This window comes from Schistocerca cancellata, chromosome 1 (assembly GCF_023864275.1).
Source record: "Schistocerca cancellata isolate TAMUIC-IGC-003103 chromosome 1, iqSchCanc2.1, whole genome shotgun sequence".
NCBI classification, from domain to species: domain Eukaryota; kingdom Metazoa; phylum Arthropoda; class Insecta; order Orthoptera; family Acrididae; genus Schistocerca; species Schistocerca cancellata.
Genome location: NC_064626.1, coordinates 222,806,542 through 222,830,974, shown reverse-complemented (window position 1 = coordinate 222,830,974; position 24,433 = coordinate 222,806,542). Strand labels below are relative to the sequence as shown.

At 45.3% G+C, this 24,433-nt stretch overlaps 1 protein-coding gene across 7 annotated transcripts in view; it reads left to right on the top strand.

The window, feature by feature from the left end:
• Positions 1-24,433, top strand: part of LOC126169536 (protein hu-li tai shao) — a 425,484-nt gene that overhangs the window by 275,987 nt on the left and 125,064 nt on the right. For all 7 annotated transcript variants that reach the window (XM_049920650.1, XM_049920651.1, XM_049920652.1 and 4 more), the window contains exon 3: positions 3,522-3,658. In XM_049920650.1, the coding sequence (XP_049776607.1) occupies positions 3,542-3,658 (117 nt within the window). In that variant the 5' untranslated portion in view covers positions 3,522-3,541. The remainder of the gene's footprint in view (positions 1-3,521; positions 3,659-24,433) is intronic.

Here is a 24,433-nt window from a genome sequence, read left to right as displayed (position 1 = left end):
GGCCACCGTTTTCCCAGTGTTAATTATAAGTTAATTATAAATGCAGTAAATGAAGCAGGCAAAAAAGAATACAAACGTCTCAAAAATGAGATCGACAGGAAGTGCAAAATGGCTAAGCAGGGATGGCTAGAGGACAAATGTAAGGATGTAGAGGCTTATCTCACTAGGGGTAAGATAGATACTGCCTACAGGAAAATTAAAGAGACCTTTGGAGATAAGAGAACCACTTGTATGAACATCAAGAGCTCAGATGGAAACCCAGTTCTAAGCAAAGAAGGGAAAGCAGAAAGGTGGAAGGAGTATATAGAGGGTCTATACAAGGGCGATGCACTTGAGGACAATATTATGGAAAGGGAAGAGTATGTAGATGAAGATGAAATGGGAGATACGATACTGCATGAAGAGTTTGACAGAGCACTGAAAGACCTGAGTCGAAACAAGGCCCCCGGAATAGACAACATTCCATTGGAACTACTGACGGCCTTGGGAGAGCCAGTCCTGACAAAACTCTACCATCTGGTGAGCAAGATGTATGAAACAGGCGAAATACCCTCAGACTTCAAGAAGAATATAATAATTCCAATCCCAAAGAAAGCAGGTGTTGACAGATGTGAAAATTACCGGACAATCAGCTTAATAAGCCACAGCTGCAAAGTACTAACACAAATTCTTTACAGACGAATGGAAAAACTAGTAGAAGCCGACCTCGGGGAAGATCAGTTTGGATTCCGTAGAAATACTGGAACACGTGAGGCAATACTGACCTTACGACTAATCTTAGAAGAAAGATTAAGGAAAGGCAAACCTACGTTTCTAGCATTTGTAGACTTAGAGAAAGCTTTTGACAATGTTGACTGGAATACTCTATTTCAAATTCTAAAGGTGGCAGGGGTAAAATACAGGGAGCGAAAGGCTATATACAATTTGTACAGAAACCAGATGGCAGTTATAAGAGTCGAGGACATGAAAGGGAAGCAGTGGTTGGGAAGGGAGTAAGACAGGGTTGTAGTCTCTCCCCGATGTTATTCAATCTTTATATCGAGCAAGCAGTAAAGGAAACAAAAGAAAAATTTGGAGTAGGTATTAAAATCCATGGAGAAGAAATAAAAACTTTAAGGTTCGCCGATGACATTGTAATTCTGTCAGAGACAGCAAAGGACTTGGAAGAGCAGTTGAATGGAATGGATGGTGTTTTGAAGGGAGGATATAAGATGAACATCAACAAAAGCAAAACAAGGATAATGGAATGTAGTCGAATTAAGTCGGGTGATGCTGAGGGAATTAGATTAGAAAATGAGACACTTAAAGTAGTAAAGGAGTTTTGCTATTTGGGGAGCAAAATAACCGATGATGGTCGAAGTAGAGAGGATATTAAATGTAGACTAGCAATGGCAAGGAAAGCGTTTCTGAAGAAGAGAAATTTGTTAACATCGAGTATAGATTTAAGTGTCAGGAAGTTGTTTCTGAAAGTATTTGTATGGAGTGTAGCCATGTATGGAAGTGAAACATGGACGGTAAATAGTTTGGACAAGAAGAGAATAGAAGCTTTTGAAATGTGGTGCTACAGAAGAATGCTGAAGATTAGATGGGTAGATCACGTAACTAATGAGGAAGTATTGAATAGGATTGGGGAGAAGAGAAGTTTGTGGCACAACTTGACCAGAAGAAGGGATCGGTTGGTAGGACATGTTCTGAGGCATCAAGGGATCACCAATTTAGTATTGGAGGGCAGCGTGGAGGGTAAAAATCGTAGGGGGAGACCAAGAGATGAATACACTAAGCAGATTCAGAAGGATGTAGGTTGCAGTAGGTACTGGGAGATGAAGAAGCTCGCACAGGATAGAGTAGCATGGAGAGCTGCATCAAACCAGTCTAAGGACTGAAGACCACAACAACAACAACAACAATTATAAGTTTATTTATTTTTTTTTCAAACCAGTGTGTTAGCTCCAGCAATGATGCATCTGTAGTTAATTGAAGCTTTTTTTGGTCTGACCCTGTAATCAAAATACTGGTATCATCTGCAAATAAAGTTTTCTGTTTGGCGTGGGCAGTGTCATTCAAGTCATCAATATACAAAAGAAAGAGGATAGCATCCCTATGGGGTATTCGAATCCTGAATAAAACAAATATGCTTTCAGAAAAAAAGTGTTGCATTATTAATTTACTGAACACTCAGGACAGTGTCAGCAGGCAGATGGTGTGAAATTCGTAAGTTCACGATCAGTGTAAGGAAACAACATGTATAACGTTTTAAATGCCGTGCTATCCTGGTTCTGATCGGTAAATGTCAGAAAAAAGCATCTAAATTCATGCCGTTGCTGTTTGCAGGTTTTGCGTTAAAACACGCTGCAAGAAACGAAGCAAAGTATCACATTTTCATAGGATCATAATTATCGATTTTTAAACTTTTTTTTCAAAGTAACCACATCATACCGTACATGATGCCGAGTGTTTTCGAACACACAAGATAGTTTACTTTCTACATGATAATTTCTGAATTATTAAATATGACGAATCCGCCTCCGTGGCCTAGGAAGCGCCAGGGTGGAAATATCCCTGTGACGCTATTGTCACTAGAGTGGCACTGTAGCACAGGAATATTATTTCTATACCGTTTTGGCATCTCATTTAAAAAGAACGTTATTACTCTCCTAACTTCTGCTGCTGCGCGGAAGTGCGGAAGGCGTTTTTATTCTTGCATAGGACAGATACATGATTCAGTGAGGAGACTGAAATAAGTGTGAAACCAATTGTGACAACATAAATGGTTGTGGAGGAAACGTTGTCACTGGATTCGTTTTCTGTCATCGATCTGTTTCGCCTATTATTTGATAGGACGCAACTAATTGGTGACTGGTGGAATTTATGAAACCGGGAAAACAAGCATGGCTTGGTTATAACTTATTTTTTGCCGCCTTCCATATCGAAATGGGTACCGACAGGACTGGATGGGCGCTAGTTCAGTCCCCATCCCAGGATACTTGTCGCTAATACTAAACGTAAATAATGGAAAAAAATGTCTGTTGGACTAATGTGTTTTCGTGATTTGTTGAGCAGTTAACACATTATCAGACAAAGCGTTCCGTGGACCAATCTCTGTCACGTTGCATTGAGAGAACATTCCACTGTGTAGATATTTAGTTAGATGATGAAACAAGTTTTTGTCAATTCACGACGAAAACCTGTTTAAAAGAATCGTTAGAATTCAAACCGAAAGTGGACGTTAAGTTTGATTGTTACAGAAGACGTATTATTGAGACCTGACTCTTAGAGTTCCTAGCAGGCGTGTGGGACTGGTAGAGTGTGAACCGCTGGCATAATACAAGTTAGCTGAAATCATGGTATCAGACGGAAATAAGTAAGGAAAACAGAAAACTCTCATCGCGGCAGTGACCGCGCAGCATCCTTACGAAGTCTGCATTGAGGATACAATAATGATATTTGTGACATTTTGCTAGAATGCAATGTTCGGTAAATTTTGTGCTTTTTTTTCTATGGGTATTATTTTTATTTTTCAGAGTGAACTCATCAGCCCACAATGGCAGACACCAGTCAATCCGAGCAAACCCCTCCGACTGAACCTCAGACGAATGGTGTTTCTGACGGTATAGATGACGATGAAAGGAACAAAATGCGTCCAGCTGATATTGATGCGGTGAGTGATTTAATTAAAGATAAAGCATATTCAGTTTCTAATTGAAACTTTACTTTGATGACATGCCATTCTCTGTGGATGATAAAATCTCATCGTTTTTGGTCAATTTGTTGCAATAAAATGTCTAAAAATAGTACATCGCGGCGGCACAGCTTACTTAAGTCATTGCTTGCGGTTTATTATTTTAATGTAGTAGTGAGCCATTGCTTAAGATAATGAGTTTTGCTTAATTTTATCAAGGGTTTGAATCTAGAATTCTTAATCTTTCGATTGGTTGGTAGCTCAGCTTCTGGATCCATTGGAACCAAATTCGTTCGCTTCTGCATAGTTAAACCCTCGTGCAACAAAAGTGCCAGGCGCTATCTTCCTTGGAATACCTTCCCTTGTAGCATTTCTCCAAAGACATTGACAAGGAACTAGTTGAGTCGTATTGTGTGACCAGTACATTCATGTCTACTTCGCTCTGTTGGTCTCCCAAATGTCCTTTCTTCGCCAGTTCTTTGCAGGAGTTGCTGATTTTTTAAAATTTTTTATCTGTCCACTTCACGTTTTATAAATTTTCTTCAGCACCATATCACACATGTGTGAAGAGATTTCCTTAATTTTTGCCTAGTGTCCATATCTCACATCGATTCAGTGTTACGCTCCCCATGCAGCTCAAAACCACCTTTTTCGTTACTCCAATATATATGCTCTCTGAGCAAAGCATTTTTCTTTTATTCATGAACTTAATTTTTGCTTCTGTAAATCTTGGTCGTATTTGGTTCTTCTATCTTTACTGATCTTACATCCTGAATATTTCTCTTACTTATTGTATGTTTGTGTCTTCTGGTTCCTTAGAGTACATAGGTAGTTCTATCTTTTTTGAGTTAATTTCCATTTCGTACTCATCCCATAGTAGTGATATCCAAGGGATCTAAAATTATTTTTCATGATTTCTTTCACCTGGAGCTATGACAGTTATGTCATCTGTAAACATAAGAATCTGTATTTTTCCTCCATTTCATTCTGATACCTGCACAGTATCCAGACACTCGTTTATTGTTAAGTTCTGTGTAGATGTCGAAAAGGGATGGAGTCTGCGACCATGTCCGACACCTTTAAGTATTCTAAAATTTTTTGTGTATTTGTGTAGTTATTACCTTTACTAGGCCTTGTCACTGTTCTTTCTATAGTTCTTTAATTATTACTCTGTCTCTATAGACTAGTTTAATGATGCTTAGATTTTCCATTAGTAGGTTCCAGTTGAGAATGTCAACTGCTTTCTAGAGGTTTGCAGTAACTATGTAACTTTTGCTGTTTATTATTAATATTCATACTTTTGAAGTGTGAGCTAAATGCTCGAAGTCCAGTGACCTTTACATGTAGCTGAGTTACCTTGTTACTTTTTGAAATCAATTAGCATGATACTTTTCTTAAAATATTCTGGGTTAGTAAAAGTTTTACAATCAAATTTTCCACCTGGCATGTTATCAAACCACTACTTACTTTTTTAAAGCATTTCATACTTTCTCAAATTCTTGTTTAATTTTTGTGGCTCATAATACAGCTCTTCAATATAATATTGTTTCCATTATAAGAATCCCTTGCTTCTTGGACGAGGTTAAATTGGTGTGTAGTTTTTGTTTTCCAGAATGCTTTCTTATTAGTATTCTTTGTTGCTCGGTGTTTTTTTTTTAATTTATTTGCTTCCCACATCTCAGGTTTTACTTTAAATCTGCAATTTATTTTTGTTTACAGCTCGTACTGCATTGCAAATAATCTTCTATCACTGCTCTTGTTATTTTTACAAGATTTTGATTCTGGACACCATCATCATCATTATCATCATCTGTGATCCATTGCTTCCTTCTTAAGGCTGCTGTGGGTTGTACCGTCCATCACGTCATCCAGTATCTGAAATCTCTTCCTTCCTCTCTCCCTTTTCCCTTGTACATAACCTTCTAAAACTGTTCTTATCAGTTTGCCCTTCTTTCTTCATATAGGCCCAGTCTAATTTCTTTTTCTCCTTTTTATTACATCTGGTAACTGTCTTTTCTCTCCCCTTCTTCTCAGTACCTCTTCATTTTTTACTATGTCCATCCAACTTATTCTTTCCATCCTCTGCCATGTCCACATCTCAAAAGCCTCCAGCCTTTCTCTGTCTTTCTTCCTCAAAGTCCGTGTTTCAGTGTTGTACAGTAGAACATGCCATACAAAACATTTTATGAGTTTTTTTCTCAGCTCTCTGTCCAGACTGCTGCAGAAATTTTTTTTTCTTATAAAATGCCTCTTTTTGCCATTGCTATACTCGTTTTAGTTTCTGTGCTGCACTTCCAGTCTGTGTCTATCCTGGTTCCAAGATACTTAAAATTTGGCACCTTTTCTAATATTTCTCTTGTTCAGCATAATTTTTATTTCTTTATTTCCTCCTAGTGCCAATACTTTTATTTTCTTTGTGTTAATTTTCATTCCATGATTTTTTCCATTAGCTTCAATGGTGTTCACTAAATCCTGTAATTCTTTTTTCCCCTGTGGCTGGAAGGACCATATCATCAGCAAACCTCAAACACCCTAATCTTCTTCCTCCAATTTCTACTCCTTTGACATCTAATGAGCATTGGCCAATCATATTTTCCAAGTAGAGGTTGAAAAGGGTAGGTGATAGACAGCATCCTTGTCTTAGTCCTTTTCCTAGTCTGGACACTAATTATGCTCAGCTATGATCATCAGAAATTTAGCACGTGAAGAACACAAATGACAGGCATCAGAGTAAATGTTTTCCAATAATTTTCTTTTTTTTTTTCAGAGTTGCGGTATTCATATTTTTTCTATGTGGCTAATCTTGCTTCATTAGATTTTAGAGGTTGTAAAAAAATCAGAGGAGAGGGGGGGGGGAGAGAGAGAGAGAGAGAGAGAGAGAGAGAGAGAGAGAGAGAGAGAGAGAGAGAGAGAGAGAGAGAGAGAGAGAAAGACAAAGCCCTAGCAACAACACATGTGAAAATTATTTTACTTTCTAAACTCCACCCGAACAGGCTGTTGAGGCCTAATGGTACCGACAGGCCGCTGTGTCAGCCTCAGCCCACAGGCATCACTCGATGCAGATATAGAGAGGTGTGTGGCCAGCGCGTCGCTTTCCTAGCTGTTTTGTCAGTTTATGAGACCGGAGCCACTACTCAATCGAGTAGCTCCTCAGTTTGGCTCGCAACAGCTGAGTGTACAGTGCTTGGCAGATTGGATGGTCACCCATCAAAGTGTTAGCCCAACCTGACAGTGCTTAGCTTTGGTGATCTGATGGAAACCAGTGTTACCACTGCAGCAAGGCCATTGGCTATATTTTACATCCATTTGGAATTATATAGATTCACAAAAACATTAAATTTTAATCCGTCAGTGTTAGATTTGTTCAACAATGGGAGTTCTTCTTTAATACATTAAAGCTGCTGCCAGAATTAAGAAACCAGAATCTATCTTCATACTAGCTGAAAATTAATTAACAAACTGAGAACCATCAGTGTCGGCCTGTAGTATCAGTCTAGCCTCATTCCTCTTTTACTCCCTGATGTCATTATTATTTTGATACTGTCCTGTATCCCCTGGTTTTATGCACATACAAAATTTTCTTCACCCATTCTGAAAGAATGTATCTGTGACATTAGCTCTTCTTCCATGATAAGCAAAAAGTTTTTGTCTGTCTTCTTACATTTTTGATTCCTAATCCACACCTTCCTGTCATTTCAGCTTTTTGTTCATCTCTTTTCACAGCATTCCAGTCCAGCATAAGATTCTCTGTCATCCACATATTGCAGTACTTAAAATTGTTTGTACCCTTCTTCTGTTTCATCGCCACTATGGCCAGATGTTGGCATATGCACCTGTATGATAGCTATGATATATCTACTTTTTCTGTTATAATTTTAATTAGAATCATCCTGTCACTATACAGTACATAGTTTATCTTCTCACCTCTCCCCCACCCCCATTATTTAAACAGTACACCACAACTCCTGTATTTTGTTTTGATTGCCTGAATATATTACTGTCATCAGGAGTAAGACTGACCCATTTTTTGATGTTTTTGTAGAATATTTCTTGCACGTATCAATTTCTATTCATGGTGATTTTTATGATTGTAATGAAAACACACATAGTGCCTTGCGTAGTTCTATTTCTCATAGATTAGTAGAAAAAAATTTGAAAGGGGGCAATGTTACTCCATGATGTGGGGTTACATTGACCCCTCAAATTTATTTATAATAAAACACATGCAGTATGGCTGTGGTATGCAGTATGAGTATGACTCTGTGAAGGGATTGCTTTGTAGAATGTTGGTTAGCTAGAATGTAGGTGAAACAAACATTTCTATGAGTATAATTATCAGTCCTTTGTTTAAAACACACTACAAAAACTTTTACTGATAAAAAACATTAAGCTTCTTTTACTAAAACCCTCCCAGGGAATTTATACAGAATTCTATGCCCATCAGCATGTAGCTTTGGTGGAGGCAGCTTGCCAATCACATAACAGAATAGGGCAGTGAATACATCATGTTCTTTGGGAACAAATGTAGTTTTCATTGAGTCAGTGGGGTGAAGCCCCATTACTTCACCTAACTTTTCCTTTGTTACAACTTTGTGAATAATACAAGTGAAAAGTTTGCTTCACCCTTTTACCCCAAACTAGTTTCACAATAACAAAGGCCTTTGGAAAAAGGTCTTGACACTCGCACTTAGTGAGCAGCAGCTCTTCGACCACAGAAGGATCAAAATCACTTTCATTAGTTTCCAGAGTCTGTGGCAATTTCATTACATCAAGCTTTCTTTCTGAGAAAGAATTACCACACTTTGGAAAGAGATTTTTTTATTATTCCCATGTTTATTTTCTTTACGATTCCCTTTCTTTGCCACATATCAAGGAGGGAAACTTGTTTTAATTTCCTGTTCAAAATTGCTTTTTCTAGACAATTTGTTGGACCATACAATAGTTCCAACAAGTTGGGAGAATTTGTGTGTGCTGCAATTTGCATAACATCATTTATGGGTGCAATGGCTTCTTCAGGCATATTTATTTTTCTAGGGACATCATTTTGCTCCTCTTCTTCTTCCTTTATTTCTCCATCATCCTTCTATTAAATGTGTTGCTGAAGTGAAAATGCAATGAGTTGACAGAAAGTCATCACTTCGACTGTAATCATCTACATGAAATGTTTCGCATTTTCATTAATTCAGCAATTGCTGCTGCACTTTCTTGAACTTTGATGGCCACAGATTCGTCTTGTTCTTGACCCCCAAACCTCGCTTTGTTAAAGCATTTGGTGACAGTTTCCGGTTTTATTTCCTTTACTGCCAAACCAATCCAATTTACGGCATTCAGGACAGAAACTGACTGTGCAAGAGCGAACACACTTTATTTTTCTTCAACCCTAAGAATAAGAGATTGTGTCAGTAATGACACTCAAATGTATAAATAACCACCTGGTCGATGGGTTTTATCGAACATGCCTGAGATAGATTGAAAAGGGCTGTTTATGGACGACGTGACCCTCCAACCACTCTGAGGGATCTACGTCAAATCACCATTGAGGAGTGGGACAGTCTGAACCAACAGTGCCTCACCTGAGGCTGGTTGAACCTGGAGGGAACCAAGCCAATTTCACATCTGATAACGTTACTTTCAGGTAGCAGGTTGCCTTGTCTAGGAAAAGGAGAACTTAGCGGTTTCCTTTTTCCATTTTGATATTGAAAGAGCCCAGCCATTCTTCTATAAGACCACTCATCATCCATGCCTTTTTATTGCTTCGGCATGTGACTGGAAGCTTACTGACGTCTGTTTTTTGAAACAATGCGGTTTTGCTGCCTTTCCAATCACCAGTGGCTTCTCCATTTCACCTAACATGTTTCCACACAACAGCACAGTGAGTCTTTCTTTGGACATTATTCTGCCAGTGCACTTTTCACCTCGGGCGATGCACTTTTCACCTTGAATTGCTAACCATTTTGAAGGCAGCGTGTGGTAGAACAGTCCCCATTTCATTGGCACTGAACACGTCATTCGGGTCATAATTCACAATTAAGTTGGACAGTATTATCTTCCATTCTGTTTCTACACTTTGCTGCACATCCTTCGCTTCCCTACACCCTTCATTCCACATGATATGCCTAGCTTAGAAACTGTCCAGCCATCCTGTGGATGCCTTAAACTCCGTAATTCCAACCTATTTAGCGACTTTCAGAGCCTCACTCTGTAACATGGGCCCAGATAAAGGTAAGCTTTTTGCCTGTGCACTTACGAATGAATTCCATACTATTTTGTAAATTTCTTCATTTCTGGTCTTCGCCTTTCTTATCATCTGCCCGTTCCCTTTGATTCATTCGTCCCGAATCTTATCCTTGTTTCTTAAAATCTGATAAATTTGTGTTTTACCGCATTATACTACTATACAGTAGTACTGAATAAGCTATTTTCCACATTATTCAATGAATTAGTACGTATGTTCTTAGATTTTCTTTCCTTTTCCATGTTAGCCACAATCTGCTTTATACAAAAAATCAGGATATAAAAGTGCACTGAATGTATCAGAAGTGAAATACTTGTACACGTGCCAAATTGAGCAAATTTTACTGTATTTGAAAGGGCTATTGGTTTTTTCTTTTCACATAAACTTCAAATAAGAAAATAGGGTTTCAGCTACAGCTTCCTTTTTCTCTTTCATATTCTGTTGATCTGGTAAGTTTAAGAGAGTACAGCTTATTTTTAATTAACCAAATCACTTCTTCCAGTGTTTCCATATCCACAACTAGGTATAGTCTTGTACCTGAAGACCTTAGGTAAGTTCTAGAAATTAAAGTTCATTTTTAAATTTAGTCACAGCTTTATTTTCTGTATTGAAACTGACACCTTGTTCCTTAACTTCACTGTCTAATCAAGTTGTGCATATTGTGGCCATTCTTACAATTCAAACAATACACGAATCTCAGTCTAAAACTTCTACAATAAAGAGAACACTTGTAATATGTATGCTGTCCAAGACTGACAATGAATTTAAATTAACAAAGAGATAGAGGGGCTGGCCAGTACTTAGCTCAGCTCAGTACAGCCGATAGATACACAAAACAGAACAGAAAATTTACGTTCCTAGCTTTCGGAACTTTGTTCCTTCATCAGGGAGGAGAGAGGGGAAAGAAAGGGAAGAAGGGAAAGTGGGTTCAGTTACTCACAACCCAGGTTATGAAGCAACAGGGAGGGTAGCAAGGATGAAGGCATGGTTGTCAGAGGGAAGCCAAAGATATTCTGCTGTAAGTACTGTGCCAGCTTCAAACCAAAGAGGAAGCATACAGAAGTAAAGAGGTATATAGTATAAAGATAAACACAACTATGTAGGATGAAAAGATGCGTGAATGGCTAAAAAGGAAAGAGAAAGAGAAGAAGACTGAAGAGTAAATGGGAGTGAGGTTGTTTAATGTAGGTTCAGTCCAGGGGGATGGCGGGATGAAATGATGTGTTGGAGTGCAAGTTCCCATCTCCGCAGTTCCGAGGGACTGGTGTTGGGTGGGAGAAGCCAAATATCACATCCAGTGTAGCAGGTTCCTAGGTCCCTAGAATTATGCTGGAGGGCATGCTCTGCTACTGGGTATTGGACATCTCCTAGGCGGACAGTTCGTCTGCGTCCGTTCATGCGCTCAGCCAGTTTAGTTGTTGTCATATCGATGTAAAAGGCTGTGCAGTGCAGGCATGTCAGTTGATAAATGACGTGTTGTTTGACATGTGGCCTTGCCTTGAATTGTGTATGTTTTACCAGTGGCGGGGCTGGAGTAGGTGGTTGTGGGGGGATGCATGGGGCAGGTTTTGCAGTGGGGTCGGTTACAAGGGTAGGAACGGCTGGGTAGAGAAGGTGGTCTGGGAGTATTTTAGGGTTTGACAAGGCTGTTATGGTGGTTAGGGGGGCGACAAAAGGCAACTCTGGGTGGTGTGGGGAGAATTTTGTCAAGGGATGATCTCATTTCAGTGGTTGACTTGAGAAAGTTGTATCCCTGGCGGAGTAATTTGTTGATGTAATGGCCTCGAATACATCAACAAATTACTCACCTTCGTCTTCTCATTTAATTTCACTCATTTCTAATGTATCCTCTCCCCCCCCCCCCCCTCCCCTCCCCGCGAGTCCAGGGATTAGAATAGGCTCGAGGTATTCTTACCTGTCATAAGAGGTGACTAAAAGGAATCTCTCACTTTTCGCCGCTATAAGTTCAGATCCCATTTTATGGTTTCACCTGCCACTTTCCAAATTCTACGGAAGTGTGGGCCATATGGGGAAGTTGATGCGTGAGTTGTCCATAGTGCCCTTAGATTCAATCTACTGAACCTCTTGTTGTCATGGATTTGCATCACCACCTGCAGCTCTTTCGCCCCCATGACAATATTGGATTTCTCTGCACTCGATATTTAACACAGTAGCCAGACCATTGTGGTGGGGCCATGATGTACCCATTTGGTGGTAGTCCCCTGACAACACAGGGATCACACTGCTGATGCCTGAGTAGTAAACTCCCGACGTATACCAAGTAGTACATTCCCGTCTTCATGGGCCATCAGGATTTCCGGCAATGGCCATCATGCCAGGTGGCCTTTGCTGTGGCTGGGTTGCGCTCATGGGGAGAGCCTCTGATTGGAGTGGGTGGCATCAGGGCAGATGACCCACAATGAAGCAGACTAAGTCACCTCTTGCTGGTGACAGTAAGGTGCCAGCAGTCTCTAAGAAGGGCAAGATCGAGTACAATGCTGACAGGTATGACCCTAAATTGTCCCCTCCCTTGCTACACCATATAGGGCTGCAGAAACAACAGAGCCATATTTGTCTCGGTATTTAGTCTTGTAGCAGAATGGACGGAACTCCTTTCTACCTATGAAGCCTCAGTTTTTTGTTGAACCTCTTGAGGATAAGTTTGGGGAAGTGACAGCGCTGTCCAAGATGAGAAATGGCGCAGTCTTGATTCTGACAGCATCCCCAGGCCAATCTCGAGTGTTACTCGCTTGTGAGTGGGTGGGTGATATTCCTGTTTCCATCACTCCCTATAAAAGCCTCAGAATGGTCCAGGGGATTATTTTCCATCACGACCTCCTCTTGCATTCTGATGACGATTTCCGCACCAATCTAGAGCAGTGGGGTATTCATTTCATCTGACGCATTTACAGGGGACCCAAAGACAAAGACAACAGTGTTGCTACCAGTGCCTCCATCTTGGCCTTTGAGGGTTCATTGCCTAAAAGGGTCAAGGTGATGGTTTCCCACTGTGGCGTTCAACCATATGTCCCTCCCCTTATGCGGTGCTTTAAGTGCTGGAAATTCGGTCATATGTTCCCACTATACTTCCAGCTTCATAGCGACTGCGGATGTCCAGCACATTCCAATACTTCATGTACCCCGCCTCCCATCTTTGTCAACTGCGGAGAGCACCATCCCCCTTGCTCACCAGACGGCAGGATTCTCCAGAAGGAAAGAAAAATCGTGGAATACAAGACCCTGGACCAACTGACCTACACTGAGGCTAAGAGGAGATTTGACTGCCTACATTGTGTACCTCTGACATCCTCTTACGCTGCTGCTACGAGAACAGTTAAAGCCCCATCCGTTGAGTCAAATCCATTTGGCTTTCAGAGCTGTAAGACTACAGCTGTCCCCTTCATGGTGGGGGGCACTTCCCTCCCTGTTGCTTCCGCCCCTCCCCTCCAAACTGTCGAGGGCATCAGTCCCCACTTCTCAGCCAGAGAATCCCCCCCTGCGGGTCCGGGGTAAGAATAGGCCCGAGGTATTCCTGCCTGTCGTACGAGGCGACTAAAAGGAGTTCAACCGTTTCGGCCTTCCATGTGATGGTCCCCCTTGGGGTTTGACCTCCATTTTTCTAAATTTCTACAGAAGTACGAGCCTTTTGGGGAAGGACACCTTACGTGGTGTACCACTGGTCCTAAGTGCACTCAGACCTTGGCACTCAGCATTGCACCGGCGTTGTAACCATACCCACTATTGCTCAAATTGGGCCTAAACGCCTTTTGGGTTGTCCCAGTTACGCCCATAGTGCGTCTCCATCTGCACCAGCGATCATGATGGACTTTCCATGGCACCAGAAATCCAGCACGGTAGCCAGCCCGTTGTGGTGGGGTCGTCATGTACCCTCTAGGTTGTAGCCCCCTGACAACACAGGGATCGTACTGCCGATACCTGAGCTGCACCCTCCCCACGTCGGCCAAGGAGTAGATGCCCGTCTCCTTGGGGCATCAGGACTCCCGGCAATGGTCATCCTGCCAGGTGGCCCTTGCTGCGGCTGGGTGGCGCCCGTGGGGAGAGCCCCTGGTCGGAGTGGGTGGTATCGGGGCGGACGTTTCGCAGATGAAACGTCACCACGTATCGGGTCGCTCTGCGGCCGAGTCTTTTAAAAGAAAAAGTACTGTTTCTGGTTCTGGTTCTCCTGCCCCTTCCCCCTTGGCCACTCCATGGGAGGAGGGACAGGCCCGCCGGCTTGGAGCGAAGTACTTCCCCCGCTATTTAGTCTGTTCTCGGACCGATGGGGGGACATTCGCCACCTCCAAGCCCATGTTCTTTGTTCAGCACATTGAGGACATCTTCGGGGAAATCGAGGCTCTCAGCAAGATGCGTTCAGGGTCCGTACTTATCAAGACCACGTCCGCCACACAGTCGGCGGCGCTCCAGGCGTGCGACCGCCTAGGGGACATCCCAGTCTCCATTGTCCCACATCTGGCACTCAATAGGACGCAGGGGGTTATTTTTCATCGTGACCTCCTGCTACAATCTGATGAGGAGCTCAGGGCCAACCTGGAGCGCCGAGGCGTGCATTTCGTCCGGCGGGTCCAGCGCGGCCCCAAAGACCGTCGCATCGACACTGGGGCCTTTATCCTCGCCTTCGAGGGGGACGTTCTCCCAGAGAAGGTAAAGGTAATGTGCTACCGGTGTGACGTGCGACCCTACGTTCCGCCTCCTATGCGCTGTTTTAGGTGTTTGCGCTTTGGGCACATGTCGTCACGGTGTGAGGCTGAGCCCCTCTGTGGCGATTGTGGCCGTCCTCTTCGTGAGGAACATACATGCACCCCACCACCTCGGTGCGTTAATTGTCCTGGCGTCCACTCGCCTAGATCCTCAGACTGCCCCGCATATCAGAAGGAGAAGAAGATACAAGAAATCAAAACTTTGGATCGGCTGTCTTATTCTGAGGCCAGGAAGAAGTACGACCGCCTCCATCCCGTGCCATTGACCACTTCATTTGCCTCAGTTGTGCCCACTCCTTCCGCGGTATCCTCACCCCTCTCCTATCCCCCCTCCGCGTCCTCCGCCCATCAGGGGGCTCTGCCTCCGCCTCCCAAATCCCTCCCTTCCAAATCATCCTCCCCCGTGGCCCCCACCCCCTCTGCCCCAGGGGCCATTCTTCCTCCTCCTTCCCCCCACACGCCGCCTGAGAAGCGATCCTCTTCTCAGGCGTCCATCGGGGAAACGTTCCGGACCCCGGCTTCCGAGGTCCGGCGTTCCAAAACGGACCCCGCGCGTGAGGACCTTCTTCGGGTCCAGCCCACCGTCCCTGTGCCTCCTCGGCCTTCCAAGAAGGCCTCCAAGAAGAAATCTTTATCCCCCTCTCCACCCCGGCGCGTTTCGACTGATGCTCCATCCGTGAGTCGCCGCTCCCGGCCGTCCTCAGTTTCGCCGGGACGCTCTGCTGCCAGGCGCTCAGCTGGCCTTTCGTCGGCAAATGATGCTGCCCCTCCTACACAACCAGGGACAGCGGCCGCAGCTGGCGACCAGTCGATGGAACCGGATCCGCCTCCCGTCGGTTGTAGCGTTGTTCCCTCGCAACCTGGCCCTCCGCGGCCGTCGAGGTGACCAGCTCTTCCCCCGTCTCGTTCCCACAACTTTTTGACTAGCGATGGCGTTGTTTCATTGGAACATAAGAGGTATTCGATCTCATCGGGAGGAATTGCAACTGCTCCTCCGCCTGCACTGTCCGCTCGTCCTTGGACTACAGGAAACCAAGTTGCGCCCGACTGACCGTATTGCCTTTACCCACTATACCTCGGAGCGGTATGACCTTACCCCTGTGGACGGTGTCCCAGCTCATGGTGGGGTCATGTTGCTCATTCGGGACGACGTCTATTACCATCCCATCCCATTGACCACCCCACTCCAAGCAATAGCTGTCCGCATTACTCTTTCTGCTTTTACTTTTTCAGTTTGTACCATCTACACTCCACCGTCGTCTGCCGTTAGTCGGGCTGACATGATGCACCTGATCGTTCAGCTTCCCCCGCCGTTTTTATTGTTTGGCGACTTCAATGCCCATCATCCCCTTTGGGGCTCTCCTGCATCCTGTCCAAGAGGCTCACTCTTGGCAGATGTCTTCAACCATCTCAATCTTGTCTGCCTCAATACCGGCGCCCCGACTTTCCTCTCGGACTCCACTCATACCTTCTCCCACTTGGACCTCTCAATATGTTCTACCACTCTTGCCCATCGGTTCGAGTGGTATGTCCTTTCTGACACCTATTCGAGCGACCACTTCCCCTGTGTCGTTCGTCTCCTGCACCACACCCCATCCCCACGTCCTTCGAGCTGGAACATACTGAAAGCTGACTGGGGACTTTACTCATCCCTGGCAACCTTTCCGGACCACGATTTTCCCAGTTGTGACAGTCAGGTCGAATACCTCTCGGCTGTTATCATCCATGCTGCCGAACGTTCCATTCCTCGTACTACTTCTTCACGTCGCGTTTCCGTCCCCTGGTGGAACGAGGCTTGTAGGGACGCTATCCGTGCTCGACGACGTGCTTTACGCACCTTTCGCCGCCATCCTACGTTGGCGAATTGTATTGAATACAAACGACTCCGAGCGCAATGCCGTAGAGTCATCAAAGACAGCAAAAAAGCTTGTTGGGCCTCTTTCACCGGCTCCTTTAACAGTTTTACTCCTTCTTCCGTCGTTTGGGGTAGCCTGCGCCGGCTGTCGGGCATTAAGGCCCACTCCTCGGTACCTGGCCTGACCTCAGGTAATGCGGTCCTTGTTGATCCGGTGGCTGTCGCCAACGCCTTTGGCCGCTTTTTCGAGGAGGTTTCAAGCTCCGCCCATTACCATCCTGCCTTCCTTCCCAGGAAAGAGGCCGAAGAGGCTCGGCGACCTTCCTTCCACTCGCTGAATCTGGAAACCTATAATGCCCCCTTTACTATGCGGGAACTCGAACGTGCGCTTGCACTGTCCCGGTCCTCTGCTCCGGGGCCGGATGCCATTCACGTTCAGATGCTGGCACACCTTTCTCCGGCGGGCAAAAGCTTCCTTCTCCGTACCTACAATCGCGTCTGGACCGAAGGTCAAGTCCCCATGCGTTGGCGTGACGCCGTTGTTGTTCCTATACCCAAACCCGGGAAGGATAGACACCTTCCTTCTAGTTACCGCCCCATTTCTCTTACAAGCTGTGTCTGTAAGGTGATGGAGCGCATGGTTAATGCTCGGTTAGTCTGGATTCTTGAATCTCGACGGCTCCTTACTAATGTCCAATGTGGCTTTCGTCGCCGCCGCTCCGCTGTTGACCACCTCGTGACTTTGTCGACATACATCATGAACAACTTTTTGCGAAGGCGCCAAACGGTAGCCGTGTTCTTCGACTTGGAGAAGGCTTATGACACCTGTTGGAGAGGAGGTATCCTCCGCACTATGCACAGGTGGGGCCTACGCGGTCGCCTGCCCCTTTTTATTGATTCCTTTTTAACGGAACGAAAGTTTAGGGTACGGGTGGGCTCCGTATTGTCCGACGTCTTCCTCCAGGAGAACGGAGTGCCTCAGGGCTCTGTCTTGAGCGTAGCCCTTTTTGCCATCGCGATCAATCCCATTATGGATTGCATTCCACCTAATGTCTCAGGCTCTCTCTTTGTCGATGACTTCGCGATCTACTGCAGTGCCCAGAGAACATGCCTCCTGGAGCGCTGCCTTCAGCGTTGTCTAGACAGCCTCTACTCATGGAGCGTGGCAAATGGCTTCCGGTTCTCTGAAGAAAAGACGGTTTGTATCAACTTTTGGCGATATAAAGCGTTCCTTCCGCCATCCTTACATCTCGGTCCCGTTGTTCTCCGATTCGTGGACACAACTAAGTTTCTAGGGCTCACGTTGGACAGGAAACTGTGTTGGTCTCCACACGTCTCTTATTTGGCGGCCCGTTGTACACGTTCCCTTAATGTCCTCAGAGTTCTTAGCGGTTCATCTTGGGGAGCGGATCGCACTGTCCTGCTTCGCTTGTATCGGTCCATAGTCCGATCGAAGCTGGATTACGGGAGCTTCGTCTACTCGTCCGCTCGGCCGTCCCTCTTACGCCGGCTCAACTCCATCCACCATCGGGGGTTACGTCTTGCGACCGGAGCCTTCTACACTAGTCCTGTCGAGAGTCTTTATGCTGAAGCTGCCGAGTTACCGTTGACCTACCGGCGCGACGTACTGCTGTGTCGGTATGCCTGCCGGCTGTCGTCTATGCCCGACCACCCCTCTTACAAGTCCTTCTTCGCCGATTCTCTCGACCGTCAGTACGGGTTGTATGTGTCTGCCCTGCTGCCCCCCGGAGTCCGCTTCCGTCGCCTGCTTCGCCAATTGGATTTTGCCCTCCCTACCACCTTCAGAGAGGGTGAGAGCCCGACACCACCTTGGCTCCAGGCTCCGGTTCATATTTATCTCGACCTCAGCTCACTCCCGAAGGATGGTACTCCGGCTGCAATTTATTGCTCACGGTTTGCCGAACTTCGTGCTCGACTTGCCGGTCACACCTTTATTTACACCGATGGCTCCAAAACTGACGATGGTGTCGGCTGTGCCTTTGTCGTCGGGGCCGCCACATTTAAATACAGGCTCCTCGACCAGTGTTCCAGCTTTACGGCCGAGCTTTTTGCTCTCCATCAGGCCGTTCAGTATGCCCGCCGCCACCACCATTCATCATATGTACTGTGCTCTGACTCACTCAGTGCTCTTCAGAGCCTTGGAGCTCCCTATCCGGTCCATCCCTTGATACAACGGATACAGCAGTCCCTCCATTCTTTGGCTGATAATGGTGGTTCTGTCAGCTTTCTGTGGGTTCCCGGACATGTGGGAGTGCCTGGGAATGAGGCTGCGGATGCTGCAGCCAGGGCTGCAGTCCTCCTGCCTCGGCCAGCCTCCCATTGTGTCCCGTCATCTGACGTTCGTGGGGATGTCTGTAAGAGGCTTGTGTCGTTGTGGTGGGATGCTTGGTCATCCCTCCAAGGAAACAAGCTCCGGGCAGTAAAACCGCTACCAACTGCTTGGACAACATCCTCCCGACCATCTCGGCGCGAGGAGGTCCTTCTGACCAGGTTGCGGATTGGGCATTGCCGGTTTAGCCACCGCTACCTGCTCTCCGGTGACCCAGCCCCGCAGTGCCCTTGTGGTCAGGCATTAACAGTGCGCCATGTTTTATTGTCGTGTCCCCGTTTTAGTCAATTTCGTGTTGTCCTGTCCCTGCCATCTACTTTACCGGATGTTTTAGCTGATGACGCTCGAGCAGCTGCTCGTATTCTGCGTTTTATAACTTTAACTGGCTTGTCCAAGGACATTTAATCTTTTTACTTATTTTGTCTGCATCTTTGTCGGGTCCTTCTGGTGTCCCCTCCATCCCCTTGAGTTTTACCAGATTCCATGTGCTCAAACAACAGTGACTGGGCGCTAATGACCTCAGCAGTTGAGCGCCCTTAAACCCAACCAAAAAAAAAAAAAAAAAAAAAAAATCAGCCAGAGAAGCGTAAGTCTCCTTCGGCTCCTCTCCCTAGGAAGGCGTCCCATGGGGACCTCCCTTCCCAGGTTTGAATCAAAGAAGCCCTCCCAGCCAGAGAAACCTAAGGAGCAGCGGGAGAAATCCAAAAAGAAGACCCCCCCCCCCCCCCCCCCCCAAGAACAAGGAAATCGTGGTGGCACCCACTCCACCACTATCTACAAGCTCTGTGTTTGAGGATGAGGTGGCGATTCTGGCGTCTGCTGAGGACCTAGATTTCGCCGGACCCTCAGATACAATGGATATAGACTGCTCAGGATCTAAGTTGGTGGCAGCAGGTGACCCTGAGGTGTAAACTGCCTCACTGAGCATTTCATGCCTTCCCTGCCTCAGTATAATGTCACCCTCCAGTGGAATTACTGCAGTTTTTTCCACCACCTGCCTGAGCTACGGCAACTGTTAAGTTTTACACCTGCTTTCTGCATTGCCCTCCGCAGCTATAAGGGATATTATAGGAACCGTAGCGACTATAATAGAGTGTCAGGTGGTGTTTGTATCTATGTCCTGAACTCTGTATGTAGTGAACCTGTGCCCCTTCACACTCCTCTTGGAGCTGTGGCTGTCAGGATAAGTACGATGCAGGAAATAACTATCTGCAACGTATATCTTCCTCCAGATGGTGTGGTACCCCTGAACATCTTAGCTGCACTGATTCGTCAACTCCCTAAACCGTTCCTACTTTTGGAAGATTTTACTGCCCATAATCCCTTGTGGGGAGGCAGCATGCTAACTGTCTGAGGTAGAGAGGTAGAAAATTTACTGTCTCAGCTCGACCTCTGCCTCCTAAATACTGGGTCTTCCACACATTTCAGTGTGGTTCATGGCACTTCTTCGGCCATTTATGTATCACTTTGCAGCCCAGGACTTCTCCCATCTGTCCACTGGAGAATCTATGATGACTTGTGTGGTAGTGACCACTTCCCCATCTTCCTGTCACTCCCCCAGTGTCATGCCCACAGACGCCTACTGTGATGGGCTCTAAACAAGGCAGAATGGGAAGCTTTCACCTCTGCTGTGACCGTTGAATCTCCGGTACCATCAATGTAGTGGTTGAGCAGATCACTAGAACCATTGTTTCTGCGACGGAAAATTAGATCCCTTGTTCCGTCGGGTGCCCCCGGCGAAAGACTACCTTCGTGGTCGCCGTAAATTGCTGAGGCCATTAAAGAGCGTAGACAGGCTCTACAGCGGCATAAGCAGCACGCATCTCTGGAGCACCTAATAGCTTTTAAACGATTCCATGCCCGCATTCGCCAGCTTAAAGAACGATGGAAACAGGAGTGTTGGGAGAGGTACGCCTCGACCATTGGGTGCCATACGTTCCTTCCCTAATCTGGACGAAGATCAGACGTGGTTTTGGGTACCAGACCCCCAACAGTTGTCCCGGGCATTACCATTGATGTTATCTACCGACACAAACGTGATTGCCGTGCATGTTTTCTGAGCACCATGCTCGAGCCTATGAGTCGGAGAGTGGTTAGCACACTGGACTCGCATTCGGGAGGATGACGGTTCAATCCCGTCTCCAGCCATCCTGATTTAGGTTTTCCGTGATTTCCCTAAATCGTTTCAGGCAAATGCCGGGATGGTTCCTTTGAAAGGGCACGGCCGATTTCCTTCCCCATCCTTCCCTAACCCGAGCTTGCGCTCCGTCTCTAATGACCTCGTTGTCGACGGGGCGTTAAAACAACACTAACCTAACCTAACCTAACCAGCCTTTCACACTCTGAAACGGCAGATGGAAGGAAAAGTCCTCTCGTTCACTATATGCTACAGTGAACCCTATAATGCCCCATTTACAGAGTGGGAGCCCCTCAGTGCCCTTGCACATTGCCCTGACACAGCTCCTGGACCAGATCGGATCCGCAGTCAGATGATTAGACATCTCTCGTCCAACTACAAGCAACAACTGCTCATCATCTTCAACTGGATTGGTGTGATGGTGTCTTTCCATCATGAAAGTGGGAGAGCACAATCATTCCAGTGCTCAAACCTGGTAAAAACACTCTTGATGTGGATAGCTATTGGCCCATCAGCCTCACCGGCGTTCTTTGAGTACGTATGATGTGTTGGCGATTGGGTTGGGTCCTGGAGTCATGTGGCCTACTGGCTCCATGCCAGGGCAGTTTGCGCCAGGGTCGCTTTACCCCTGATAATCTTGGGTTCCCTCGAGTCTGCATTCAGACATCCGAACAGCCTTTTCCAGATGCCAACACCTTTTTGCCGTATTTTTTTTTTTTTATTTACAAAAAGCTTAAGACATGACCTGGTGGCATCATATCCTTGCCACATTGAATAGGGTCTCTGGGGCCTGAACCAGATTTTTATCCAAAATTTGCTATTGCTCTGTACTTTCTGTATCCAGGTTGGTGCCTCCCATAGTTCCCCCATATCCCGGAGAAAGGGGTCCCACAGGGCTATTTATTGAGTGTATCTCTCTTTTTAGTGGCCATTAACGGCCTAGCAGCAGCTGTAAGGCCGTTGGCCTGCTCCAGTACTCGTGTTGCTGAGCAGTGCTTTCAGGGAGCTATCCACAAGGCGCAGTCATGGACTCTAGCTCATGGCTTCCAGTTTTCAGCTGCAAAGTCGTGTGTCATGCACTTCTGTCGGCGTTGTACCATTCACCCAGAACCAGAACCTTACCTTAATGACGATCCTCTCACGGTAGTGGAGACATATTGATTCTTGGGACTGGTTTTGGACGCCTGATTGACCTGGCTTCCCCACCTTCAACAGCTTAAGCGGAAGTGCTGGCAGCACCTCAATGCCCTCTGCTGCCTGAACATCACCACCTGGGGTGCAGATTGCTCTATGCTGCTGCAGCTCTGCAGAGCCCTTGTTTAATCATGTCCTGGTGGAGGCGGGAGTCCCTCCATTGAAGGTTAGGCATGCACAACTCCTCACCAGCTACTTTGCACACATTCGTAGTTCTCCTGCACATCTGATTTACTGTCTCGTAAGGAAGACTGTTAGAAATGTCTTCTGACTGGGGCCATAGGAAAGTGAAGTGTGCTGACCATTTGCATATCCATAAAAAATGTGATAGACAAGACACAGTAAAACGGACTTTGTTCTGGTTGGGAATAAGTGTTCTCATTTGAAGACACTGTTTCAAAGTGAAGATGTTTACCAGTGATGACGTTTTGTGTCCTAAATGTTTTGACAGAATAACAACAATGATAGTGTCTGGACAAGCTGAAGCCTACCATGGTGCAGATGATGCAGATTTTGCATCAGTAGAGGAAGAATTACATACCCAGAATCAGTCAACTACAGAGGTAGATGTTAGTCCTGTTAAGAAACTATGGTCAGTGAAGTCCAGTCATAAGCTCTATGCATCAAGAAGGTGCAGAGAAATTACTAAAGCTATGGATGAATACACTACAGCAAAACTGACCACACTCTTTGAAGTAGAAACTCCATCTTCAGAAGAAAATGAAACAAAACAGTCTTGCACCTCTTGCCAGGAATTTTTCAAAATTACCAATACAGCTGTTGGATGTTGTGCGTGCTACAGTGAAAAGTTGCAAGTTTTAACTATTATTCCAAAGACATTTTCAAAGGAAACAATTTTGAAGCATATTCCATAAGTATCAAAGTACATGGTAGACAAATCGAGAAATGTGAGGTCTTTAAAAAAAAGGAGTCTTTGGAATACCAGATCCCTATTATGATCATCCTGTAGAAGGAGCTCAAGTTCAAATAGTGCAGTCATTTTATCTGGAAGATAATTGGGACTGTTATCACCAGAGTGCCAACAAGAAAGACACTGTAACAGGTGAAGGTCAAAAAGTTGTGTAAGTGAAGAGGTACATGATTCACATATTGGATGATAAAAATTTTATGCACTACGACCTAAGTGGTTAGTTCGACACCCACCTAGAGATGTCTGTTTATGTGTGAACCGAACTTACTGCAGCACATGGCATATGACACCTTGGTTGGGTGTGTGGAGTCATTAGTAGTCTGTGACGTAAAGCGAGAGACTTGTTTGTTTCAAGAATGTGGTGACTGCCCTGGAAAGGGAGGACAGTCTTTACAGACACTTGGCCTTGAAGACATAGCAGATAACTCTGCAAAAATTACAGATGTGAGATGGGAGGAAAATAAAGTAATTGAGAAAACCGGTTCCTTTGACAGTTTCATTGACGAACTTCGTAAATGGTCAGTGAAAGCAATAACACACCAGCATATGAAGAAATTGCAACAACAACAACAACAACAACAACAGCAGCAACAAGAACACAATGCAGAAGTGAAAGGGTGTGTACAGGCTGAAGAACTATGTTTAGTGTTGCACTGTGAGTTTGCTGAGAACAGGTCTGTAATTCTCCCACAAGAAGTACAAGGGTATCATGCGACTAATGACAAGTGACATTTTCAAAACGAGATCACAAATGTTGCAGTTATAAGTGATGACACAGGACATGACTCAGCACGTGCTTTGCTAGCAATGCGCAAAATTCTTCAACTGCAAACAGGGGCAGACAAGATCATCATTATTTCTGATGGTGCTCCTAGTCATTTTAAAAATCATTACCAGCTGTTTGAATTGAATAAGTCGCTTGTGCCAACTGACTGGGTATACAGTGCTACTGGTTGCGGGAAGGGGCCTTCTGATGGTGTTGCAGGCCTGCTAAAGCACCTTGCTACAAAACATAATCTTTCGAGACCAAATACAGCTGTGATTCAGAATGCTGAGAATTTTACAATAGTCGTGAAATCTTACACATCCACGGCCCTCATTCTTTTATACAAAGAGGAAATCGAAGAATTCGGTGAGCAGAAAAAAGAAGAATGGTCCAAACAAACTGCTCCTGTGAAAGGAATTCAGAAGACACATTTTTGGACTCAAAGTGATGGCCGAACTCATATTGCATGCACTTTAAAGAGCAAGAAAGAAAATATTTCGTTCATTTGGTCAACACCTCAGAAACAAATGGATAATATTCAGATTCCCAACCTGAGAAGGGTGACGTT